This window comes from Lynx canadensis, chromosome X (genome assembly GCF_007474595.2).
Source record: "Lynx canadensis isolate LIC74 chromosome X, mLynCan4.pri.v2, whole genome shotgun sequence".
In the NCBI taxonomy this organism is placed as follows: domain Eukaryota; kingdom Metazoa; phylum Chordata; class Mammalia; order Carnivora; family Felidae; genus Lynx; species Lynx canadensis.
In genome coordinates, this window is record NC_044321.2 from 11,549,176 (window position 1) to 11,572,776 (window position 23,601).

The window sequence follows — 23,601 nt, forward strand, 5'->3', positions numbered from 1 at the left end:
CGGTTAAGCGTCCGACTTCAGCCAGGTCACGATCTCGCGGTCCGTGAGTTCGAGCCCCGCGTCGGGCTCTGGGCTGATGGCTCAGAGCCTGGAGCCTGTTTCCGATTCTGTGTCTCCCTCTCTCTCTGCCCCTCCCCCGTTCATGCTCTGTCTCTCTCTGTCCCAAAAAAATAAACATTGAAAAAAAAAAATTAAAAAAAAAATAAAATCAAACATGCGTATACCTTGTGACCATCACTGGAAATCTACTGCATCAAAATAAGTGCCATAGGGAAGGACACGTGTATAAGGATGTTCACTGCAGACCAGTGTGCAGTGGCCGAGCTCTAGGAACAAAGGGAGTGCCTGCTGACAGGCAGTAGGTAAACGCATCACAGTCCACCCACGGCACGGCATACCGCCATTACTACCACCACCACTGAGAGAAACAGACTCAAATACAGAGAACAAACCAGTGGTTGCCAAAGGGAAGGAGGACGGGGAGATAGGCGAAGGGGATTCAGACGTACCATCTTGCAGTTATAAAATAAGGCACGGGGATGAAAAGTACAGCATAGGGAATGCAGTCACTAACACTACAACGACGCCGTGTGGTCACAGACGGTAGGCAGACATACCACAGCGAGTATACCGCAACGTACACTGTTGTCGAACCACTATGTGGTACAGCTGAAACTGAGATGTCAACTATACTTCAATTAAAAATTTTTCAAAGTCAGGGTGCCTGGGTGGCTCAGTTGGTTGAGCGTCCGACTCTTGATCGCAGCTCAGGTCACGGTCTCATAGTTTGTGAGACTGAGCCACACGTTGGGCTCTGCGCTGACAGCACAGAGCCTGCTTGGGATATTCTCTCCTCTCCTCTCCTCCCCTCTCCTCCCCTCTCCTCCCCTCCCCTCCCCTCTTCTCCTCTCCTCTCCTCTCCTCTCTCTCTCTCTCTCTCTTTTGTCCCTCTCCCACTTGCGTGTGTACACGCATGCTCTCTCTCTCTCAAAAAAATAAACTTCAAAAATTTTTTAAATTAATTACTTAAATAAACAAAGAGAGCCCCTATAAGTAGATTGGGAAGGATTCCCATGAGGAGCTGTTTGATCAAAAAGGATGCAAAAATGCATTTATAATATGGTTCCATTTTAGTAAAACAATGACAAAACAATCCTGTATAGGGGTGCATTTCCATGCATATATATATCAGTGTAGAAAAGTGAGTGTGGAGAAAAACACAGCAAGATCTAATTTGAGGATCTGTGTCAGCTATATCCTAGAGCTGCGATGTATGGGGAAGGTACTGGAAGGAACTGGAGGGAAGCAAACTCAAAAGCAGAAGAAAAAAGCACTGTACTCAAGGTTAAAGCATATGGGCTTTAACACTTTCACACTTATTGTTATAAAAATTATGTATAAGGGTAGGCATATGTTTCAGAGAATTAATCTGAAGAGTTTTTCTATACTCAAAAATAGCCAGAAAAACCCAAAGAAGAAAATAATGGCTCCAAGGTTTCTGCCTAATGATCTCATGCAACCATTTTTAAAAATGAAATTGGCCTTATACACTTGGGAGTTTCCTAAGTATGCTTTTGAACTTAGAAGTCCACTTAAGGGTAAGCCCTCCATAACAGTACCTTTATCAACAGATACCAGTATCTCATTCAGGAATACACCTGTTCATAAGTCACAAGGTTGGAATGTGCCTGCAGGAACACTCTGAGTCACCAGTGGCTAGGAAATCAGAAGATGCAGGTGAAAGTCCTGGCTTGTCCAGCAAGTCTTTACGAGGACACGAGCAAGTAGCTCATCTGTTGGATCTTAGTGTTTCCACCCATAAAACGGGGGTGGAAAAAAACAGGGCCCACACAGTCCAGCCCTAACACTCTATGAATTCTTCCTGATCTTCTTTGCTTGAAAAGCCCCAGGAATATTTGTTAATTTAAGTGTAATTACAGATTCAAAAATGAGCACATTTCAGAGAAAGCAGTCCCTTTTTTTCTGATCACTAAACCCCAGAAGCCACCATACCTTTAGGAATAGGCTGGGAATGCTTTGCTCCGTGGTCCAGTTTGAAGTCCAAATATAAGGTTGGTGTGCGAGTGTAAATCTTAGACTGAAAAGGAAAAGGAAACCATCAGAATCTTTCCAAAAATAAAGTTCTTCTTCACTTCAGCTGGGCGCTTCTCTGATGGGCCTGGGGCCTGGATGACTGTATTAACAACTCCTCCTTGCCAAGTGCTGTTAAAGCAAGGGGATGGGCTACCATACAGGCCCCTCTGAAGGGTCTTCATCTAAAAGTTAGCCCTCCTAGCTTTACAATATGGTTGACAAACTAATTTCAGGATGACAGCTATCTCCCTCTAACCATTTCTCAAATAGGGTCCCAGGTTAATAGTTTATTGGCCAAGGCTTGCCTCCAGCCTTCCACTTGATAATAGCAGGGTAGCTCATGTCCCAGGGTGTGCTTTTTCCCCAGGTCTCAATGAAGCCATGTCCATTAAAAAAATTTTTTTAAGTGGCCAGTAAATATTTGTATTTGTTCTAACTCTGCCCTCAGGCGAAAAAAGGTCATCCGCCACCACTGGCTTGAAAAAGCCACGACTTCAAATGCAAGAAAGGCCAACTTCTGCAAGATTTTCCACTGTAAACAGTGGCTTCGATTCCATCAACAGTTAAGCAGAATTTGTGAGCCGATAGGATACCATGTTTTGAATCACTGGCACAGACCAAAATCCAAGGGATTATCGCTGTTGCTATGAACTTTATGATGTGTCTCACTGTTTATCACAAAGCCCCGGTGGTTCTGTTTGACTTTTTAGAAACTGAAAACACACACAAAAATGAAAAAGCACGTAACACCAAATGTGGCAAGGATGTGGAAAAAATGCAGCTTTTCATACACTCCCGGTGGGACTAGAACTTTGTATAAACGCGGTAGAAAGCTGCTTGGCAGTACACGGTACACGTGAATGTATATGCATGACCTATGACCCAGCATTCCATTCATATGTGGACCCTCAAAAGAAATGTTCACCTAAAGACAAGTATATGAATCTTCATAGTGATACTGTCAGTAACAGCCCAAACCTGGAAATATTCCAGATGTCTTTAACGATAGAAGGGATAAATGAATTGTAATCTACTTACACAATGAAATACTATACCGCAAGGACAGTGAATGAACCCAACTATATGCAACGACTTGGATGAATTTCACGATCATAATACCGAGCAAATGAAGGCAGACGATCATATACCATATGATTCCATTTCTATAAAGTTCCAAACGAGGCAAAACTAATCTATGATGTCAGAAGTCAGAAAAGTGGTTACCTTGGGAAGCTTAGTAACTGGAAGGTGTTAAAAAGGGGACTCCTGGGGACGAACAATTTCTGCCTCTTGACCTAGCTTCTGCTTCCATGGGCGTGTTCACTTGGTGAAAATTTTCTGAGTTATACACTTGATTTGTATACTTTTCTGTGTCTATATTATATTTTAATAAAGAGCTGTAAATAGACTGTGTAAATAGACCAAAAGACAGAATCCAGAGCCCACAATTATTCACTACCCTTGATAAATGCATCATTTTGCAGAGAATAATTATGTAAATGCTATGAGGACAGGAACATGGCTGTCTTTTTCACCCAGGGCCAACCCATGCTGCCTATCACATAGTAGGTCTTCAATAAATAGTTATTGGCTGACTTTCATAATGGAAAATCCCATGAATAATAAATTTATTTACAGTATACATAAGGTATTCATCAGTATCTTTACCTACCTGTAGCAAAATGCCTCTCTTCAGGACAGGTGATTTGGTATGGTTAAATTGTATGTCTGTAGATTAAATTTTGGAATTACAGAACTGTAAATAATGCTATCAGAAGACTGTTTCCTTTCCTATGAATGTCTCATGTATTAAAGCTTCGGGCTTTAAAAGTTCTGGCAGGTGGATTTATGTGGCTTAGAAGGCCACGCTGCATCAATACAGCTTCAAAGACTACAAAAGCAAATGCCCCTGTGCACACATAAATGAAACCAGAGAGACCTATGGCATCAAGTACAACCTCAGGCCAAAGACTCACAATCAATCTGAAGACCTTGAAACACATAAAACAAGGGCAGCGCCCATGGGACACAGGATCAAATTCTCTACGACCCTTAGATGTATATGGCACCATCTGGAAAGGATCTGGTTTTGTCTGATGAGGACTTCTAAAATTACCTCTAAAAAGATCAAGCGTAGGGGTGCCTGGCTGGCTCCATCAGTGGAGCATGCGACTTTTCATCTCAGGGTCATGAGTTTGAGCCCCACGTTAAGAGTAGAGATTACTTAAAAAAATTTTTTTTAATAAAAAGATCAAGGGTAAACTTCATCTAATATCGATGACTCCCCTGCCCAGGCAATATTTGGCTCTCTTCTAGAAAAAGAATCCCTGTTTGGTTTAAGTGTCTTTCCTAACCTCTGCTTCAGTGGCTGATGCAGTATCCCTGCCTCCAGCCAAGAGATTAATCACAGAGAGTCTCTTGGTTTAATTTTCACTAGAATTCTCCCAGAATGTAGTCATAATACTCTTGAGCTGGAAACCTGGAGGCTTTGATGCTAGCATGGCTTTTCCTGCTGACTAGCAAAGCACTTATCTTCTTCTGGGCTTAGTTCACTCATCAGAAAATCCCATGATAGGACTCACTGACATTTAAATTCATTGCTGGTTCTAAAATCCTGAGTCAGAAAATTAGTGTTTTCCCCCACATTTTAATTTTGAACATTCCCTTCTGACTTCTCAGACTAGAGCTGTCGAGAAGGGAGAATGTGGCTGGGGGCAAGGAAGGACAACTAGAACTGTGTTAAGAAGGGGGCCACTGGTTAATGGGCTCTACTCTTGCCCTCAAACTCAGTCATCAGTCTTGCTCCCCTAGCTATCTCTTTTGCCATCCTTCCTGCCTCTAGCTTCTCAACCTGATCCATACTGTCCAAATACCAGTCACCTCTCTAAGACTGCAACGACACAGACACACATGTGTGCATACACACACAGACTTCTGTATTTATGTACTCATTTACAAAAATTTAAACAGAAACCAACAAGAGACACTATAAAGCCACAGATAAAACCTACCATCTTACAAGCGTGAAAAGGGCTAAAGGGGATTTTTTTACTCATTTTTAAGTGTTTTCCACATCTATAGCCTAAAACAGAATTCCAATTCTAATATCCTTTTCTGTACTGAAAATGGGAACGTTAAAGGTTTCAATATAACACATCTTGAATAATCAATACCCGAAACATAAATGTACACTGTTCTATTTCAATTAATCCATAATGAGATAAAATCAATTCGGAAGCTGTCCCCATGAGTGGGGGTATAGGTGCATACATGTATATATACATGTACATATATATAGACACACATATCATGCGTTATATATACGCATAGTTTTTGAAAAGCAGATAGGTTTTTAATTTTGACCCTCCGTGGTAACTGTTGAAATAGCAAATGTAAATTATGTTCATTTAACACAAGGATAATGCTAGCCTCGAATGCACTTTGAGCAAACCTAGCACATTCTTAACTGTGTTCTGTTTTGTTTATTGTTATGTATAGTGTTAAACTATTAATATGGTCCTCAAAAACAGAATGAGAATTTAATTAAACAAACCGTTCTTTTTTTGGTTAAAACTTAGCTATAATGTGTATCTATTAAAATAAATCGGTCCATGACAACCTAAAATAAAACATTATTCCACAAATCTGTTTCAGCATGAACAGAACTAATGCACTTCAAGTCCATCAGTGAAATTGTTTTCTTTTTCCTTTTCTCTGTTTTGGTCCTGATCAATAGTGCCTGTACAGGGACTAAAATCCAAGGCTATTCCTCTTTAGTCTTTCTTCTCATCTCATAGATTAAAAGTATTTAGGAAACTTATCTTTGAAGGTTTTAGTCTGCATTTGAAAAATCAAATGTCTTAAAAATCTTAGATTTCAAATATGCAGGGAAGGGAACAGAAAACTCTTCAGAAAAGGTTAAGGGTAAATTCTGGCTAGCCTAGACCAACAGGGGTGGCTCCCCAATCCAGACAACCTGGTCTCTCTTTCTCTAGAAATATGTCAGAGTCAAACCTTTAACGAACCTAACATACCGCTCCAATAATGACCACAAAACACCCAAGACCAAACAAGATCTCCGAAATCACTTCCTTCCGAACCCCAGCTACCTTCATCTTCTATCCTTCAAAGACTTCCTGCTTGCCCTGGCTTTTAGCATGATACCCTTGTCGAGCTGGCTTCCTGCCTGTACGTTTATTCGTAAATGTGATCTTAATTAAGGAGATGAAATCACTTCCACATGGAAGCCATATGGCTCAAAAAGTCTTCCCAAGAAAGAGAAAAGAGCACACTGTTCTGGCTGTGCTGCGTGAGCGTGGCAAAGGGCATCTCTCTCATTTTGCCTCTGCTCCTTTCACAGGTAATCGGAACCCATCTATCCCTGAATGCTGCTCATTTTGCCACGGTGCTGGCCTTCCCTAAAAGCAAGTGACAGCAATGTGTCATATGGCAGAGCTGTCAGAAATGAATGCCCATTTCTTTTTGGGCATGATTTCAAAATCCTTTTATGATTTGGTGATTCTCAGGAAATGCACTCAAATCCTCAATCTTACTATACGTTGCTTAAGCAGACTCCTCTAAGTAATTGTACCAACGAGTGTAAATCCTCAATATCCGAGAAGAGAAAGAAACAGTATTTTCCTTCTACCTACTCCTGGACCCTCACCCTCATGTTGGATAATCTCCCTACTGTCAGAGATCATGTTTTATGGTTTGTTTGGGCCTTCTTTTTGGCATCATTGCTAACTTTTGATAAATATCTTTGCACACAAATCTCTGACCACATTTCTCTTTTTTTCCCTTCAAGGTGAAATTTGGGGCCTGAAGGTCTAGACATGTTAAGGGCTCTTGGTGTATCTGTAGGTTTATGGCTAAATGTGATGTGGCCAAAAGCAAACTGGTCAACACAATCAAGTGATTAAACAGCAATTTTGCTGAACATGCCTACTGTTAGTCATTGGTTGTTCTAGTCTTCGTAATTTTGCTATACCACAGGGCAGTTTTTCAACTCTACATGCTCTAAATATTGGTTCCCCCTCCCATTTAACCCCCTATTGTTAGAAAGTTAACTCATTCCAACAAATCACCTATTGTTGCACATTTAGATTTTTTTCCCCAATGCGTCCTTGTCACAAACACAGAAGGGAAGGATTAATTTCTGGAGGGGAGGGAAAGGAAAGGGGAAGAAAAAAAATCTGAAACTCTTGGGAAAAATAGACAAAAAGAAAAAGTAAGAAAAAAAGCCTAACCTACAAAAAAGTTTAAAGGCATGGCCTCCATAGTACAAACACTGACATTTGGACAGCCAGGGTCTAGCAGCATTTGTTTTTGAACAAAAAATCATTTTTACAAATTCTTATACTAACTGAATTGCTTTCATCCAAATTGTCAAATTGCTTAATAACTGTCTGTACAAAGTGCCCATTTCATCAAAATGTTGACCATATTATATATTTTTATTTATTTAATTTGGGGAGGGCAGAAAGAGAGGAAGAGAGAGAATCCCAAGCAGGCTCTGTGCTGTCAGTACAGAGCCCAACATGGGGCTCGAGAACCCATGAATGGTGAGACCATGACCTGAGCTGAAAGTAAGAGTTGGACACTTAACCGACTGAGCCACCCAGGTGCCCACCATCATATTTTTTTAATCTTCGCTAATTTAAGAAGCAGAAATTGTTATCTCCTTGCTCTTTTAATTTTGCTATTAGTTTGGGTGATATTACTATTAACTTAATAAATACTATTAAGTATGATTACTATAAGAATAACAATAGCTAAGTATGTAAGGGCTTCATATGTACTAGGAACTATTTGGGGGTTATGTATTAATTAGGACACTTGTACATCACTTTTTATGAAATACTGCTCATTACCCATTTAAGTTATCACTCATTACTTAGTTCCCTCACTCAAGATATACTGATTGAGAGCATGTAGTGTGTTAGTCACTGGATATGCATACTGGTGAATGAATAACAGATCTGCTAAACCTTTATGGAGTTTACTTTCCAGTGAGGAAGACAATGTAACAAAGTAAATACAAAATTACACATGCTATAAAAGAAGTAAATAGGGTGCAGAGAGAGAAAATGAGGAGAGTAATAGATGGCCCCAAATGAACAGAGTTGGGGGTAAGTGGTTTCCGGGCAGGACAGGAGGGAGTATGGCATTGCAAAGGCCTTAAGGCAGTAAGAAGACAGTGATATGCAGACACAGAGGTGGCTGGAGAAAATGGCACAAGATGAGTTCAGAGAGTCAGAAAAGACCTGGTCAAGTGCAGGCCACTGTAAAGTATCTGAGATTTCCTTAAAAGTACAACAGGAATGGCATGTCTGGGTGGCTCAGTTGGTAAAGCGTCCAACTTCAGCTCAGGTCATGATCTCGTGGTTTGTGGGTTCGAGCCCCGCGTCCAGCTCTGTGCTGACAGCTCAGGGCCTGGAGCCCGCTTTGGGTGCTGTGTCTCCCTCTCTCTCTACCCCTTGCCCACTCACACCCTGTCTCTCTCTCTCAAACATAAACATTTAAAAAATTAAGTAAAAAATAAAAAATAATAAAGTACAACAGGAACATGCTGATCCAATTTTTATCTTAGATGTCTTGAGCCACTATTTGGAGTAGAGAGCAGCCCCCTGAAGAGGCTGCTGCAGTGGGCTGGCTGGGACTGGGCAGGGGACAGGAGTGAGGTAGATACATTTCAGATAGATTTCAGAAATAGAAAGGTTTTGCTGAGGGACTGGATGCGGGTGGGGGAGGAAAAGGAATAACGGTGACCACCATGTTTCTTCTTTGAGCAGCGCATGCCATTCATTAAGATGGAAAAGACTGGAAGAGAAAGGAGTTCGCATTTGTTTGTTGTCAAGACATGTGGGAATAGGGGGAACAAGACTTCAACTTCTGCTGTTTATTTTTTTTAATTTTTTTTAAGTTTTTATTTATTTTTGACAGAGACAGAGTGCAAGCATGAGCTGGGGAGGTGCAGAGAGAGAGAGGAGACACAGAATCCGAAGCAGGCTCCAGGCTCCGAGCTGTCAGCACAGAGCCTGACGCGGGGCTCGAACCCACGAACTGTGAGATCATGACCTGGGCCGAAGTCGGAAGATTTACCGACTGAGCCACCCAGGCTCCCCCAATGTTTTAAACGTGACAGGCCTGGGAACATGAGAAAAGAGGTGCCTGAATGAGTCCACAGAACTCAGAGGTGAGGCGTGTGCTGTGAATATCAGCGTGGGACTTGTAGGACTATAAATGGCCTCTATGTTCATGGGATGGACAAGACCACCCTGGAAGATGATATTCTACGAGAGAAGACTCGGCTGAGATCCAGAGAACTCGTGTGTGTAGGGGTCTGGTAGAGGACAAGGGACTTACCTGAGAAAGGAAACTGAAGGAGCAAGGAGCGCCCAGAGATGCAAGAACCCACCATCTTGGAGACCAAAGAAAAGAGAGAGGGTGACGAGAAGGAGGAAGTAGTCAAACCATGTAAGGAAGAGTTAATGTGAAAAGAAAAAAATGACTTCTGAGTTGGGCCACAGGGAAGCCAGTGGTGACTCTAGGCACTGATGGGGGTGGATGCCAGGCTGAGAGCATCAGGAAGGTGGGCGAGTGGACACAACATGTGCAGACAAATCTTCTGTGGCTACGAAGAGGGAGCCGAGAATGGGGGTGGGTGTCAACAGAGTTTGGTGCTTCGCTTATCAATTTACACGAAAGGTTTTTTTTTTAATGTTTATTCATTTTTGAGAGAGAGAGAGAGATTACAGAGCATGAGCAGTGGAGGGAGAGAGAGAGAGGGAGACACAGAATCCGAAGCAGGCTCCAGGCTCTGAGCTGTCAACACAGAACCCAATGCAGGGCTCGAACTCACAAGCCACGAGATCATGACCTGAGCCAAAGTCAGATGCTTAACCGACTGAGCCACCCAGGCGTCCTGAAAGGTGGGCTTTTTTTTTTTTTAATGTTTATTTTGAGAAAGAGATAAAGAGCGTGCACAAGTGGTGGAGGGGCATAGAGAAGGAGAGAGAGAATCCCAAATAGGCTCCATGCTGTCAGCACAGAGCCCAACTCAGGGCTCCAACCCACCAACCATGAGATCATGACCTGAGCTGAAATCAGGAGTCGGAAGGTTAGCTGACTGAGCCACCCAGGTGCTCCTGAAAGGTGCTGGGTTTTTTTTAAATATATATTAAGGCTGCTAGTCTTTAATAACAGTTGCTGTAAAAATCTCCCAGTTTGTTTCTGACTTTAATTTCATTTACAGCAGTTTTAACATGGGTCAGATCTATCAGTCTTTTCCTTCTGATGCTTTTAAACTTAGAAAGTCTTTCCCCATCCAAAGATCACGTAAATGTCTTCCTACATTTTTCTAGTTCTACATTTTAACATTTAATTCTTTGATCTCTGTTGAATTTATTTTGCTATGAGGTATGAGATCATGAGCTAAACTGGTGTCCTTTTATATTGAATGGTGGATCACCTGTCCCAGCTGACATATTCTCATCTTTTCCTCAACTGATGATAGTCTTCTGGAGTCTTTTGCAGGTAGGTTCCCTTTCTGCCCATCACAAGGAAGAGCCTTAATGCAGACAACTTCACAAGTAGCTCAAGAGTCCAAACTAATCAACGAAGATCTACTCCATAAGGAGTTCTTGTCATGATCTAGTACACTTCCCACTGGGCCTCCCAATCTCCTTGTCCTTCCACTACTTCCCTACTCTCATGGTCTGCTGGGCTCTGCATGGGGGAGAAAACCCATCAGCACAGACCCCTTTTCTCTACCACGAACACCTTCACACACACACACTCTAGAAACTCACTGCCAGAACCTTTGGCCCCTGTGTGGAGAACCATACCTTCCTCTGTCCCCCGGAGATCCTAAATCTTTGAGGAAGTGAAAAGTACATTTACCACATTATTTAAAGCAAACTTCTAATTCTCGTTGCTCAGAATAGGCTGAAATGGTAAGGCTTCTGTCTCTAATCCAAAGCACTCGGATTTCTGAGTTCTTGATTATTCTAAAATATTCTGATAAGGGGTGGGAAAGATGAGTTTCCATCCTCAGTGCCAAAGGTTATCATGGGGGGCTTAAAACCTTATAATCATAGTTTGACATATACATGAAGTGCTACACAAAGAAACGACAAGGAACACTTGGGCAAACCGCCAACAACTCTTATGGGGTGAGAGAGAGGACCAGACAACATTTTTAACTTCTATCAAACATAAAGGATTGTGGGAAATCTCAAGCATCAAGCTGTCCAGCTGACCAAGAATTCCGGACATAGTCAAATTATTCTCTAGTCCTTTCCTCGACTTTCCTCGAGCAGCCCTGTTGTCCATAGTAACATTCTCAGCCCTCTCCTCACCTTCTATTTAGGAGAGGGGCAGTGAGGAGAGAAGAGCGAACGGGGAAGGGAATAAAGGTGCTGACAGGGCTCGCAGGCCTGACATTTAACCGGAGGCATGTTGACTGTGAAACTGGTCTCGGACTCCTTCACTCTTTGAGTCAGCATTCTCGCCTGAAGTTGGGTTACAGATGTTCTAACTTTTTGGAAAATTAAAACCAGACGAAGAACAAATACCCATCCTTTATATGAGTAACCCATCCAAAATTTTACAAAGGCAACAGTACAATAAAACCACAATGACCTCCAAATATGCCAACAGGGAACCTTTCTATCCCTTGTCTCCTACCCATGGGTAATATGTTCCAAGGTTGAGTCAGCAAATCTATTAACAGATGCTAGAATATTCCTCACAGGGCTTTTTAATATTTTTTCATCGCTATTAGTTACATTTGGTATTTACTAAGATGCTTTTAAGGGTTCTTGCAAGAAAGTGCATGAATAGGGTGTCTGGGTGACTCAATCGGTTAAGCATCTGACTTTGGCTCAGGTCATGATCTCACGGCTCAGCCCATGAGTTCGAGCCCCACGTTGGGCTCTGTGCTGACAGCTCAGCCTGGAGCCTGCTTTGGAATCTGTGTCTCCCTCTCTCTCTGCACCTCCCCTGTTCGTGTTCTTTCTCTCTCTCTCAAAAGTAAACAAACATTTAAAAAAATTAGAAAGAAAAGAAAATGCATCAAGATGGGAAGCTGTTTGGCAAAGATAAGACTTCACAGAGAGCTGGAACGGATACCTCTGTGCAGATATGATAAAGGGGGAATTTATTATGGCACAGGGCTTCTCCTACGTGATCATTTGAAGGACAATCTGATACAGTCAGGGGTATCTGCTTGTACAGATATATACCTGAAGGTACCTTTTTGGTGTCTAAAGAGAGAGAGGGAGGTTCACTCAGAAGCTTCCTTCCAGGAAAAAGAAACAAGGCATTCCCAAAGTGGAAAGAGACACACTTAGTAAGTTTCTGCACGAGGGCCCGATGGCAGAGGTACTGCACAAATAAAAGGAGGCAAAATTCAGGAAACCTGAGTCTGGGCCTAGGTTCCTTCCACAATGAGCTGCGTGACCTTGGAGAAGACCTTCACCTAGGTGGGCTGATCTCTCATGTCTGTTGCTGCCTGACATTCTGACCCCAACAGAAGAAAAAGGAAGAGTAGGTTTTGGTTGGCTCTGCAAACTTCTCATCGTATCAGGAACTCTAAACTCTTGCTGCCCTAAGAACTTCACTCATAGCCTAATACCCCATTACAACAATGGAAGAGGTAAATGAATGGGAAACTACCTGTCCACCTGCTACATAAATAGGCCGCAGATGGACCCTATGTTGTTTAGTCCAAAGCCTGATGAAGCCAACTCGAATTCTCATACATCCGGTTGCGTTAAATATATTCCAAATAAACACATTCTGAGCCATTTAGAGCCTGCCTACCCCACACATGCCCTGCGAAATTGTACCCACCATCTGCTAGCAGCAGTAAGCAACACCCTGCAGCTAGAAAAGTCCTCCACCTGCTGCTAGCGTTTGGAGCCCTCTGACCCAGAGACCCTCTACCTTGTTGCTGAGTGACATCACCTAGACGGGTAAGCGCCTTCTCTGATTTCCCCTACTCCCCCGGGAGGTCCCTTGCCCTATTCCCCTTATCGTGTCACTGTCTCCAGAAGGTCTCCAGCCGTGAGGGACTTACTTTCCCACGCAAGCTTGTCGACACACCACCCAAATAAAGCTTGGGTGTCATGGCCTCTCTCACACCTATCTCTTCCTTAATCAACTTTCAAATTTCCAAACTTACTACACCAACCCTTCTAAATGAAGTAAGTATACAAGCAGGCTCCCAAAGTATTAAATATGGCCTCCCCTCTACCCACAAACAAAAAAGGAGGTTCCCTACTATTCAGCAACAGCTCCACAGAACTGAAGAGTTGACCAAATCAACTAAAGGGCTGAGACCTATGGAAGGGATCAGTACTTACCTCCCACGCGGGCAAGTAAGCAGTGGTCGGCTCCTTAGGAAAATTACTGATCGGTCAAGAACTTCCTCTGAACCTTTCAATAATCCATCTCTCCTCTTAGACCTCCCTGTCTTTAAAGTGTCCACAGATAGGGGCACCTGGGTGGCTCAGTTAAGTGTCTGACTCTTGATTTCGGCACAGGTCATGATCTCGGTTCGTGAGATCGAGCCCCGCATCAGGCCCTGTGCCGACAGTGTGGAACCTGCTTGTGATTCTCTCTCTCTCCCTCTTTCTCTACCCCTCCTCACTCGTGCTCTCTCATCTCTCTCTCTCTCTCTCTCTCTCTCTCTCTCTCTCTCAAAATAAATAAATGTAAAAAAGAGAAAAAAAAAGTTTCCACAGATAAAAACCTGCTCTCGACAGAAAGTCTGATTTATGTTGGCTTGTGCCAAACTGGTAAGGACCTATGAGCGTGTGGCTAAGAGCCCAAACTGGAGCCAGACACCTACCTAGTTGGAATGCCAGCTCTGTCACTCACTAGATGCACAGCTAGTCTCACTAGCCTCCCTTCCTTCTCTCATTATGTTGCTGTGAGCATTTGTGAGAACCCAAGTTAAACCACGTAATATGCCTCCTCAGAGTCTCTCAGCCTCGCTAGCTCCTGAGCCCTTGCCCACCCCACCCCCCCGCCCCCGCCACACTGACTGCCAAGTTCTGAATGGCGGGAGCTGCAGCAGCTCCAGAGCTCCTGGGCTTGACCTGACAGACCCATGGAAGCTCTGGATCCAAGCCCAGACTGGAATGAGGATCCAAGCCACTGGATGTGGCATGTGCCCTCCTCAGAGAGGCTGCCCGAAGTGGCTGGGTGACACAATCCAGAAAGGAAGGGCATTAGCCTCAGTGGGGCCAACTTCGGCGAAGAGGGATGGAAGATGTGGAATGACAGGAAAATTCGTCTTTCTCCGTTACAAAGTCCCGAGGTACAGTTTTCCATCAGGCATCCTGTGCCTCCAAGCATCTGCCTCATTTCCCTTCTCCCTCACACTCGCTGCCCCGGGATTGTACAGAAGTCCTGCCTTAGGCTCTGTCTTCCAGAGAACCCAAGTTAAATTGGGAGGAAGAAAACGCGTAAAGCACTCGAACTTCACTGCCCAGTACGGTTACCACCAACCATATGAGGCGAACGGAGACGTGCCGTGAGTGTAAGAGACACACAACATTTCCCAGACTTGGTCCAAATGATGTAAAATAGCTCATTATGAACTTACATTGATTATATGTTGAAATGACAATATTTTGGATAATTGGACTCAGATATATGATTAAAATTAACTTCATCTGTTTCTTTTTACTTTTTTAAAAATGTGACAACTGAATATTTTGAATTAGATGTTGCTTCCATTATGTTTTTACTGGACAGCCCCTAGAATTTAGTACCTCACAAGTCCACGAAAGATGTTACCATTTTCATTTCCATTCCCAAGAAGTTCTAGACATTTGCTGTCAATAAAGCCTGATGATAAAAAGGAATGTGGGAATAGAAAGGGAGACAGAGAGGGAAAAGGAGACGAATATGTATTAAGTACGCTTAATGTCACTAGACACATTATGTATCACACAAATAACTCAAAAACTATTCGTTATTATCCCCGCTTGGCGGATAAGGAAATAAGGGCTCAAAAATAGTTTTCCCAAGGCAACAGAGGTATTAAACAACATAGCTGAAAACTGGACCCAGGTCAGCTTAACTCCACAGTTCATGCTTTTTTTTTTTTTGATCTATCATACTGTCTAAGCATTGGCTCTAATGGTACGGTATGGTTTTGATAATGGAGGCTTTTTGACATATGTTAGGGCTTCCCAGAATTCCCTTAAATCACTTAATAAGAGGTCAACTACACTAACCAAGTTAAAAGCTACTGCTGAACACAAATCAATCAATATTTACCCCACCCCCTCTCTCTGGCCTTGGGTGCAAGAATTGGGTGCACGGAATGGAATTCAATTGATCATACATCACAGTCCACATCACATGGTCATCGTACATCCATGAGAGGCCCCGCCTTGTTTTGTATTTTTCCCCATTATCCCTAATTTCAATCCCATTCTCCCACTGGTTCTTGGTTGGGCATCCGTAATGAAATTCCTCTCAATATACCCTTCATATGTTTACTCAAATATATGGGTGTCCTTGAAAAATAAGTGATATTGTGGCATAAATGCTTTCCTGTTCTGACTTACGCCACATCATTTCCTGAAACCTAATAATATGGATAGAATTAAATACAGTCTATTGCTTCTGGCAGCTACATCACACTCCATTATACGTAACCACCATATTTGACTTATCCATTCCCGAAGTGGCGAACACCGACATCATCTCTGACTCCTTTCTACCACCCAGGACGCTGAGATGATCATTGCTGTGTCTACTTGGTGAAGTTTTGCTGGAGCAAATATCCAGGAGTAGAATTACTGGGGCACACTCCATATTCGGTGTTCCCTTCAGTAAGCAATGCCAGTTCACTCTCCACAACGAATAGGTATACTCGCGCGCCACGCGTGAAGCCTCTATTTCTTTCCATCCTTGCCGGCATTTGCCAATACCCAACTTTCTAACTTTGGCCAACCTGACGGGTGTTCGGTGGCAGCGTATTATTTGAATTTACATTTCTCTGCGTGTTGGCTAGAAGAACATCTCTTCATATTCTTATCAGCCTTCAATAGTTGGGTGGAGGATTTTCTTAAGACCTAGTGCCTGGAGTTGCCACCGACACAAGCATCTTTTCACAAGAAGACAGGAATGTTTCACTCCAAAGGGTAGAGGCACTACAGAGACATGGCTTTGTTCTCCCAATTATGTTAATGCCCTGGACTGACCACATCTATCAGTTTTCTGCAGCTATAACTGCTCTAGGGCTTGGAGATTTGGTTGTGTAATGAAATCTCATGGAACTAGGGCTGGTATTCCAATAAATGTGTCTCTTACTACCTTCTGGGTCTACTTTCAAAGTGAGATGAAGGAGAACTGGTGTACAATGAATTCAAGTTGGGAAGTCCTGATGGAGCCACATCCAGCCTGGGGAAAAGCCAGGCTGCGGTGCTTATGAAGAAGAGAGTCTGTACCGCACCCAAGCAAAGCAGAGTTAAAGTTGGGTAAGGATGCTTTGGGACTTCATTTAGAACGTACTTAGAAATTATAATTTCTGTTGATTTGGTTTATAAAAGCAAGGGGGTTTAGATCAGGAGCTTGGATTTCTTCTTAGAAATTTGATGATGAAGGAGATGTGTGTTCAAGACTAGGACATTTTAATTTTTTTTTTAGTGTTTCTTTTTTTTAATTTTATTTTTTATGTTTTAAAATCTACATCCAAATTAGTTAGCATCTAGTGCAACAGTGACTTCAGGAGTAGATTCCTTAGTGCCTCTGACCCATTTAGCCCATCCCCCCTCCCACACCCCCTCCAGCAACCCTCAGTTTGTTCTCCATATTTATGTGTCTCTTCTGTTTTTTCCCCCTCCCTGTTTTTATATTATTTTTATTTCCCTTCCCTTATGTTCATCTGTTTTGTCTCTTAAAGTCCTCATATGAGTGAAGACTAGGACATTTTAATATTTAGGTAATTTTGATGCTACTACTTGGGCTTCTCACACACCTCTCGACATGGCTGGGAATAATTCAACAGGGAACTAGGATAGGGAGTAAATGTGCAGCATAGAATAGGATGTGCCTTGGTAATTATTTAATGAAAATAACTCTCTATATTCATTTCAGACCCTTCTGCGGGTAAAATTTATCCCAGAGAGTTGACGTTAGTTTCAGTGAAAGGAGATCCACAATGACAAACTTCTCTCCTTCCCTGAGGCTGGTGGGGGGGGGGGGTGGGGGGGAGGCAGTCACTGCTAAATAGCTAAGTGTCCAATCCAATAGATTAACAAAACAAAATGCTGGGGAATATTGGGGGAGCCTCCAGACCCCTCTTTAATGTTCCCATAAGGCAACATCCAGCTGCTCTCAGCCTTCCTCATCCATTCCCGGGGGCGGAGGAGAGAGGGAAGGATGGGATCCAGTTGGTGAGGGCCATTCAAGGAACTGAGCCTGCTCAGCTGGGCTAGTCCCTCTCCCTCTCTGTCTCCCATGAGGTAAGAGGCCAGCCTCTGAGAAGGATGCCTATAACTGTAAGCTCTGCCTGGACATGCTTAATGAAGTAGAGAAAGTATTAAAAAGCTCACAGGATCTCAAGAGACCAGTCATGTGTACTTATCCAGATTTTACTGTAATAAAGATGATATTTGGATCCCCATCTGGCTAACTCCTCAAAGTCTACATGTCAGTTCATCCTGAACTTGGGAGGGGAAGAAATGATAATTACCTCTTGGTCTTCTCTCTACCTCAACTCCCTACATTCGACTTGTACCCAATTCGAAGTCCTCTTCTGCTTTTGTCTGGTGGACAGACTCTCACTTAAAACCTACGACAATATCTCGTCACAGTCACCAGGAACTCTTACTCGAAACTTGCACCGATCAGTAACAGATGGCTTTGAATCAGGATCTGATGTCAGGGAAAATCGACCGGCCAAGCTTCAAGAGTTACTCAGAGACACTCAAAGTCCCCAAGGCACACAAAGACGTAAGTGGGTACGGACCCCTGACAAGCAGAGCTGCCACAGCCCAGCATGGACACTACCGAAAAAGGAATCTGGCCGGGAGGACTCAACTGGCAGAACCTCTAATAGGTGGTGGTGATGGGGTGGTGCGAGGCAGGCGGGTTTATGAGAAAGCACTCTAGTGGAGAGGACGGAAAGGCACAAAAATCAATGCTAAAGGAACTGGGATGGAGTGGAAAAGATGTCAGGGTCTTTATGTTCCTCCTTTTCATAGCCCAGCTCTCCTTCTCTTGTGGATTCCTTCTTGTCATCAAAGAAGAGCAGGTGGGGAAGGGAAGGGAAGCCAGCATTGTTCTCAGAGACTAGGGATGAGAGGGAAACTGACCATAGGTGGTTGTCTGAAGGTGGTGGGAAAGAAGAGTCTTGTGGTCTGGACTTCAAAATGATTTCCTCCAGAACGACGCATTTAAACTTCTCCAATTGCTACCTACAGTTGGACCGATAAAGAAAAATTTTGGTCATCGTGCTTTCCTTCCATAATGTTAAAAATGAGGGGCGCCCGGGTGGCTCAGTTGGTTAGGCGGCCGACTTCAGCTCAGGTTATGATCTCGCAGTCTCTGGGCTCGAGCCCCATGTCGGGCTCTGTGCTGGCAGCTCGGAGCCTGGAGCCTGCTTCCGATTCTGTGTCTCCCTCTCTCTCTGCCCCTCCCCTGCTTGCTCTTTCTCAAATAATAAACATTAAAGAAAAAAATTTTTTTAAAAATGACCCACCTCTATGGAAGCAAAGAGAACCAGGGGGCTTTAAGATTTCATAAGACAGAGGCAAATTACCATTATTTTATTCTTCCATGAACCTGGACGAACTGGATCTGAACCAGTTCATGTCATGTTCCAAATGGAACAGCTCTATTCTCAACATGGAGGACTCCCATAATGATACAAAAGCATTGCACCTTTGGAATTTTGTACTATTTTAATTTTGCTCACTCAGAGGGAGAAAAAAGGCAGAGAAGACAGAAGAGCAGTTATTCCAGGTGAAACACTATTGGCATATTCAAGATAGTTCTAAAGACAAAAGAAAATGAAATTGAGCGGCGCCCGGGTGTCTCAGTCAGTTGAGCGTCCGGCTCTTGGTTTCAATTCAGATCCTGATCTCACAGTTCATGAGATCAAGCCCCACGTCAGGCTCTGTGCTGACAGCATGGAGCCTGCTTAGGATTCTCTCTCCCCCTCTCTCTCTGCCCCTCCCCACTAGTGCTCACTCTCTTTCAATGTAAACATTTTTAAAAAAAGAAAAGGAAATTGAAAAGTTAAAAAGATCTTTGTCCTATCAGCTGGCTCCTTGAGACACGGGCCTGCTTCTCCTGAACCTTCTGATTGTGTTGAGCCTCTTCTCTATTCTGCCTTCCGCTAAAGCCACCACGTTCACAAGCCTGGTGACTCACCACACAGTATACTAGTGTTAGCAGCTGACGTGCCTGTCCCTTCCTTTGACCGTGCCCTTCCAGCTCCCTGATTCCTTTCATCTTTTCCCTCATACCTTCACAGTGTCTTGCACGCGGTTGGCCTCAATACCTATTTGCTGAGCTCAACCAAACTACAAAGGCATAGATACCTTTCTGGGAAATCCTTCCAATTCCCCATAGCCAGTATGGAAGTCCCTCCAGGAAAGGGAGGATCAGAACCCTTCCTCATCTCATTTTACTGAGCCAAGGGAAAACCAAACAGCCCAAGGGCACGCAAGGGAAGATAAAAAGGATCCCCCTGTGGTTTTAAGACCACAACATGCTCTTCCTTTAATAGAGTAAACCCTATCAATGATTTAGAGCCCACGTGAGTTGAAATTTAAAAATTCTTGTCTGAGAGGACTTACACCTAGCCACAGGAACAGAATTCTTAAAGCTTCAAGTAATCAAAATTACATCTGACACCATATTTTCTCATCACGTTTTAGCCTGAGTTTGGTCAAGCTGTTTATAAGCTACTTGATCCTAAGCGTCTGTGCTTCGGTCGAAATAAGCAACCGTGTTTGCAGCTCGCAGCAGCATGGCTTTATAGACACCAATAGCAGTCTTTAAAATACTGCCGTTTACCTCATTTATATCCACAAGAGCTTATCTTCCAATGCAACGTCCAAGAGCCTCCGAAGCTACCTGAAGCAGTCCTGTAGCTTTCACTCCGGTTAGAGAAACATATGTAATGTGTTCCTGGGGAAAGACTTCTTACATCCTAAAAGTGCAAGCCTTGACAGTCGACCGAGTGATTACAATGAGCTATAAAGTGTCCACTCATTTTTATTGAAGGCGACGCCTTGGTTTTTTATGGCTTTCATTATACTCTGATTCTAAATTTCCTTGCTAATCTGTACTCCTGATTACCAAGGCCAACGATGTAAGAACGGCACGGGATATAACATCTGGTTTAAAAGCACACCTATCCATTCTTCACGTATTGCCAGAAAAGGGCTTGTTACCACCACTGGAATGTACTTCCTAGGTCCGCAAGGACATCGTGAAGGAATAATAACATCTGGCACCCTTTGTGCACACCAAGAATGCTATTTCTGGGGTGAGTGGACCGCCCTGGGCAAGAGCAACCTTTCGTACAGCTGATTTGAGCAAATCCTGACCACTGTTTATTTGAACATTCCTCACTACAAATGAAGTGCCTGTCTTTGAAGTTGCTGGATGCATTTCTTTGGTGTCCTCCTCGTTACTAAACAAGACCAACAGACCGAATTGTGCCTATTCTCAACACTGAATCAGAACCAAGTTTTGTTCTTGTGTGTGGAATGATGCAGATCATCTGCTCGGGCTACATGGTCCTTGTGGGGCAGCCACTCCTACAGAACGAACTGCCTTGTGAAATTCGACAGGACAGCAGACTGCACGCAGCGCTCCACCCTACCTTATCCTCAAACCACGCTACTGACAACCCTGGGAGAGAGGGATACCGGAACACATACAGCCAACATCAGCCATAGGCAAAATCCAGGAGTAGACAGACTTGGTCTTGGATTTCCCTCCAGCCCAGTACTCTGCACCAATTCCTTCTGCCCCGTCACAACCCCACCAGGATCTGGTCGTCCATGCATCCTGACATCAGGATCCCCAAAGAGTTATTGCACTCCTACCATCCATGCCTTTAATACCAGCCATTCTAGGACATGACCTCTGTCCCCCTCTCTTTTCTTTCTTTCCCTCGCTTTATGCACACAAGCAAAATCAATTGTCCCTCCTCCGACTGCCATGGAAGTTTTGCACACTGCTGGTTTAGCCTCTCACGTACCACATTATACTGTCGATGTGTGTCAGTTTCCCTCCCCAGTTAGACCGTGACCTTATTTGAGAACGGTGGACATTCCTCATTCACATCGTATCTCCAGGGCACTGCACGATGGGCACACAGCTGGTGCCTAACGACTAAATGAACAGAGCTCACAGACAAATGGGACACATGGATTAAATAACTGTCAGTCTCCAAATCCCCTGGGATTGAAGGTAGATGATCGTGTAGATCTAGGGCAGTGGAGAAGGCTTCACTGAAGAGAGGGGACATAGGCTGGACCTTGGCGAACAGCAGCAATGAGGCAGAGGTGGTGAAATCCTCAAGTTCACGTTTCTACAGGACTGTACTTCACCATATCCTTTCCCCGCAAATGGTGTTTCCCTCATGCTATGTCAAAGGAGACCAGAAGGCTGCCTTATGCTGGTATTTCGTTTCCTCTCTCCCTATACCCATCCACTATTTATTTAAGGTCTCAAAAGGGAAATTCAGCCATGATTCATTTGGGTGATTGTGGTTTTCTTAGGTGAGACTTTAATTTAGCCTCCCTTATAGCATCTAATTAAACATGGACAATAATAAAAAAAAATAAAATAATCAGTGGAAACAAAAACTAGAGGAAAATAAAGACCTTTATAAGAAAGGAACATAAAATTACATGATTAAAAAGCTTCAGATTCCTAAAATGGTCAAATCATATTAGGTTTCCAGAAACTGCTTCAGAGACATAATGGCCATCCATTTTTTTTTACATGTCCACTTAGAGTTCAATGTAATGTTGGACATTACAGTATTTTTCTTAGCTCTTTCTTTTATATCTATCCCTATTTTTTTCTTACAGTGAGAAGCTTGACTCCTCAAAATATTATCAAGTTAACTCATTTGTTTTATTTCAATATATGCGAAAAATTTTAAATTATAATGCCAACACTAACAATAAACTATGGAGTCAAGTTTAAAATCTTTGTGCCTTTTTTTGTCTTTAGAAAGTACATTCCACTAAAAATGTATCAGAGACCTATGGTTAAAAGCCCTTAAAGTAAATACTTTCTCTGTGTGGTTATGTTGCTGGTATCTTTACACAAATTTTAAGGTCTTCATCTATTTCTGTTCGGTTTTGATTTTAAGACGTGGGTTTTGTTTTCCTTTTCTGGTTTGACTGGTTATTTTAAATGTGTAATCATATACAGCTTTCAAAACTGAAAAGAAAAAGACATGGAGAGAAGGGTCAGGTCCGTCCTTATCCCCCAGCCCCATCCCAAAAGGAACGGTTTTTAAGTATCCAGTTTTCAGGCCGATCACAGAACGCTCTGACTTATAGATCAAATGAGTGAACAGAGAAGGCTTCGGAAGGGACGATTCCTTTCTGGGCAAGTGTCTTTTCCGTCTGCTCACTCTCTGTGGCAGCTAAAGCCTGTTCTCTCACGTTCCCTTTGTCAGAAACACACCATGCCACGTACCACCTCTGCGATCAGGAGAATATTCGTCATTCTTTTTCCATCTGAGCCCATGAACCTGGTGGAATACTTCAAAGGCAAAAAAAAAAGAAAAGAAAAGAAAAGAAAAAAGAAAAGAAAAGAAAAGAAAAGAAAAGAAAAGAAAAGAAAAGAGTGGGCCCGTGCCACCTGTTTCCATGATTTAATAGTGTTTTAAATGCTACTTTGAGAAGCCGTTCTGAGCTGAGGAAGGAAGGAGAGGCCAGCTCTCCCCACATCACAAAGTGAACAGAGGCAAACTCAGAAGAGAAGAGGGGCAGGGGGAGTGGAGACCTGGGGGAGGGGGGTCAACCATAAAGTCAGCAAGATCCATTGAAATGTGCCAGATGTAATCAGAGAGTTCAAATTATCCCTGAAATAGAGAAATAGGTACAACGAAAAAATGTTCTAAGTTTACTATCCAGTATTATGATTGCCCAAAACCCACACCTGTTTGGATGTGCTATCACAGTACTTCCCTGAAAGCCACGTAAACTACACACACACATACATACACACACACACACACACACACTTTTTAATCAAACTAAGGTAGAAGGGATACTAACAAAATTGTATACTGGTGATGAAGTATTTCAAATGACATTAGGCCCTTAAGGTTTCCCAGATGAAAACCAAAGCTGGCAAATGTGGTGGGTGGCTCTTTCTAGCTCTGGTGTCGGAAGAAGTGTGTGTGTGCATCAGTGGCCGGGTACACAGCCTAAAAACCCCCATCGGCTCTCTGCATTGGAGGTAAGAATCAGACTTGGTTATAAGTCATATGCCAAG

General features: G+C 43.1%; 1 protein-coding gene across 4 annotated transcripts in view; it reads right to left on the reverse strand.

The window, feature by feature from the left end:
* PIR (pirin) overlaps positions 1-23,601 on the reverse strand; it is a 90,562-nt gene that overhangs the window by 34,725 nt on the left and 32,236 nt on the right. For all 4 annotated transcript variants that reach the window (XM_030304782.1, XM_030304781.1, XM_030304785.1 and 1 more), the window contains exon 6: positions 2,014-2,098. In XM_030304782.1, coding sequence (XP_030160642.1) covers positions 2,014-2,098 — 85 coding nt within the window. The remainder of the gene's footprint in view (positions 1-2,013; positions 2,099-23,601) is intronic.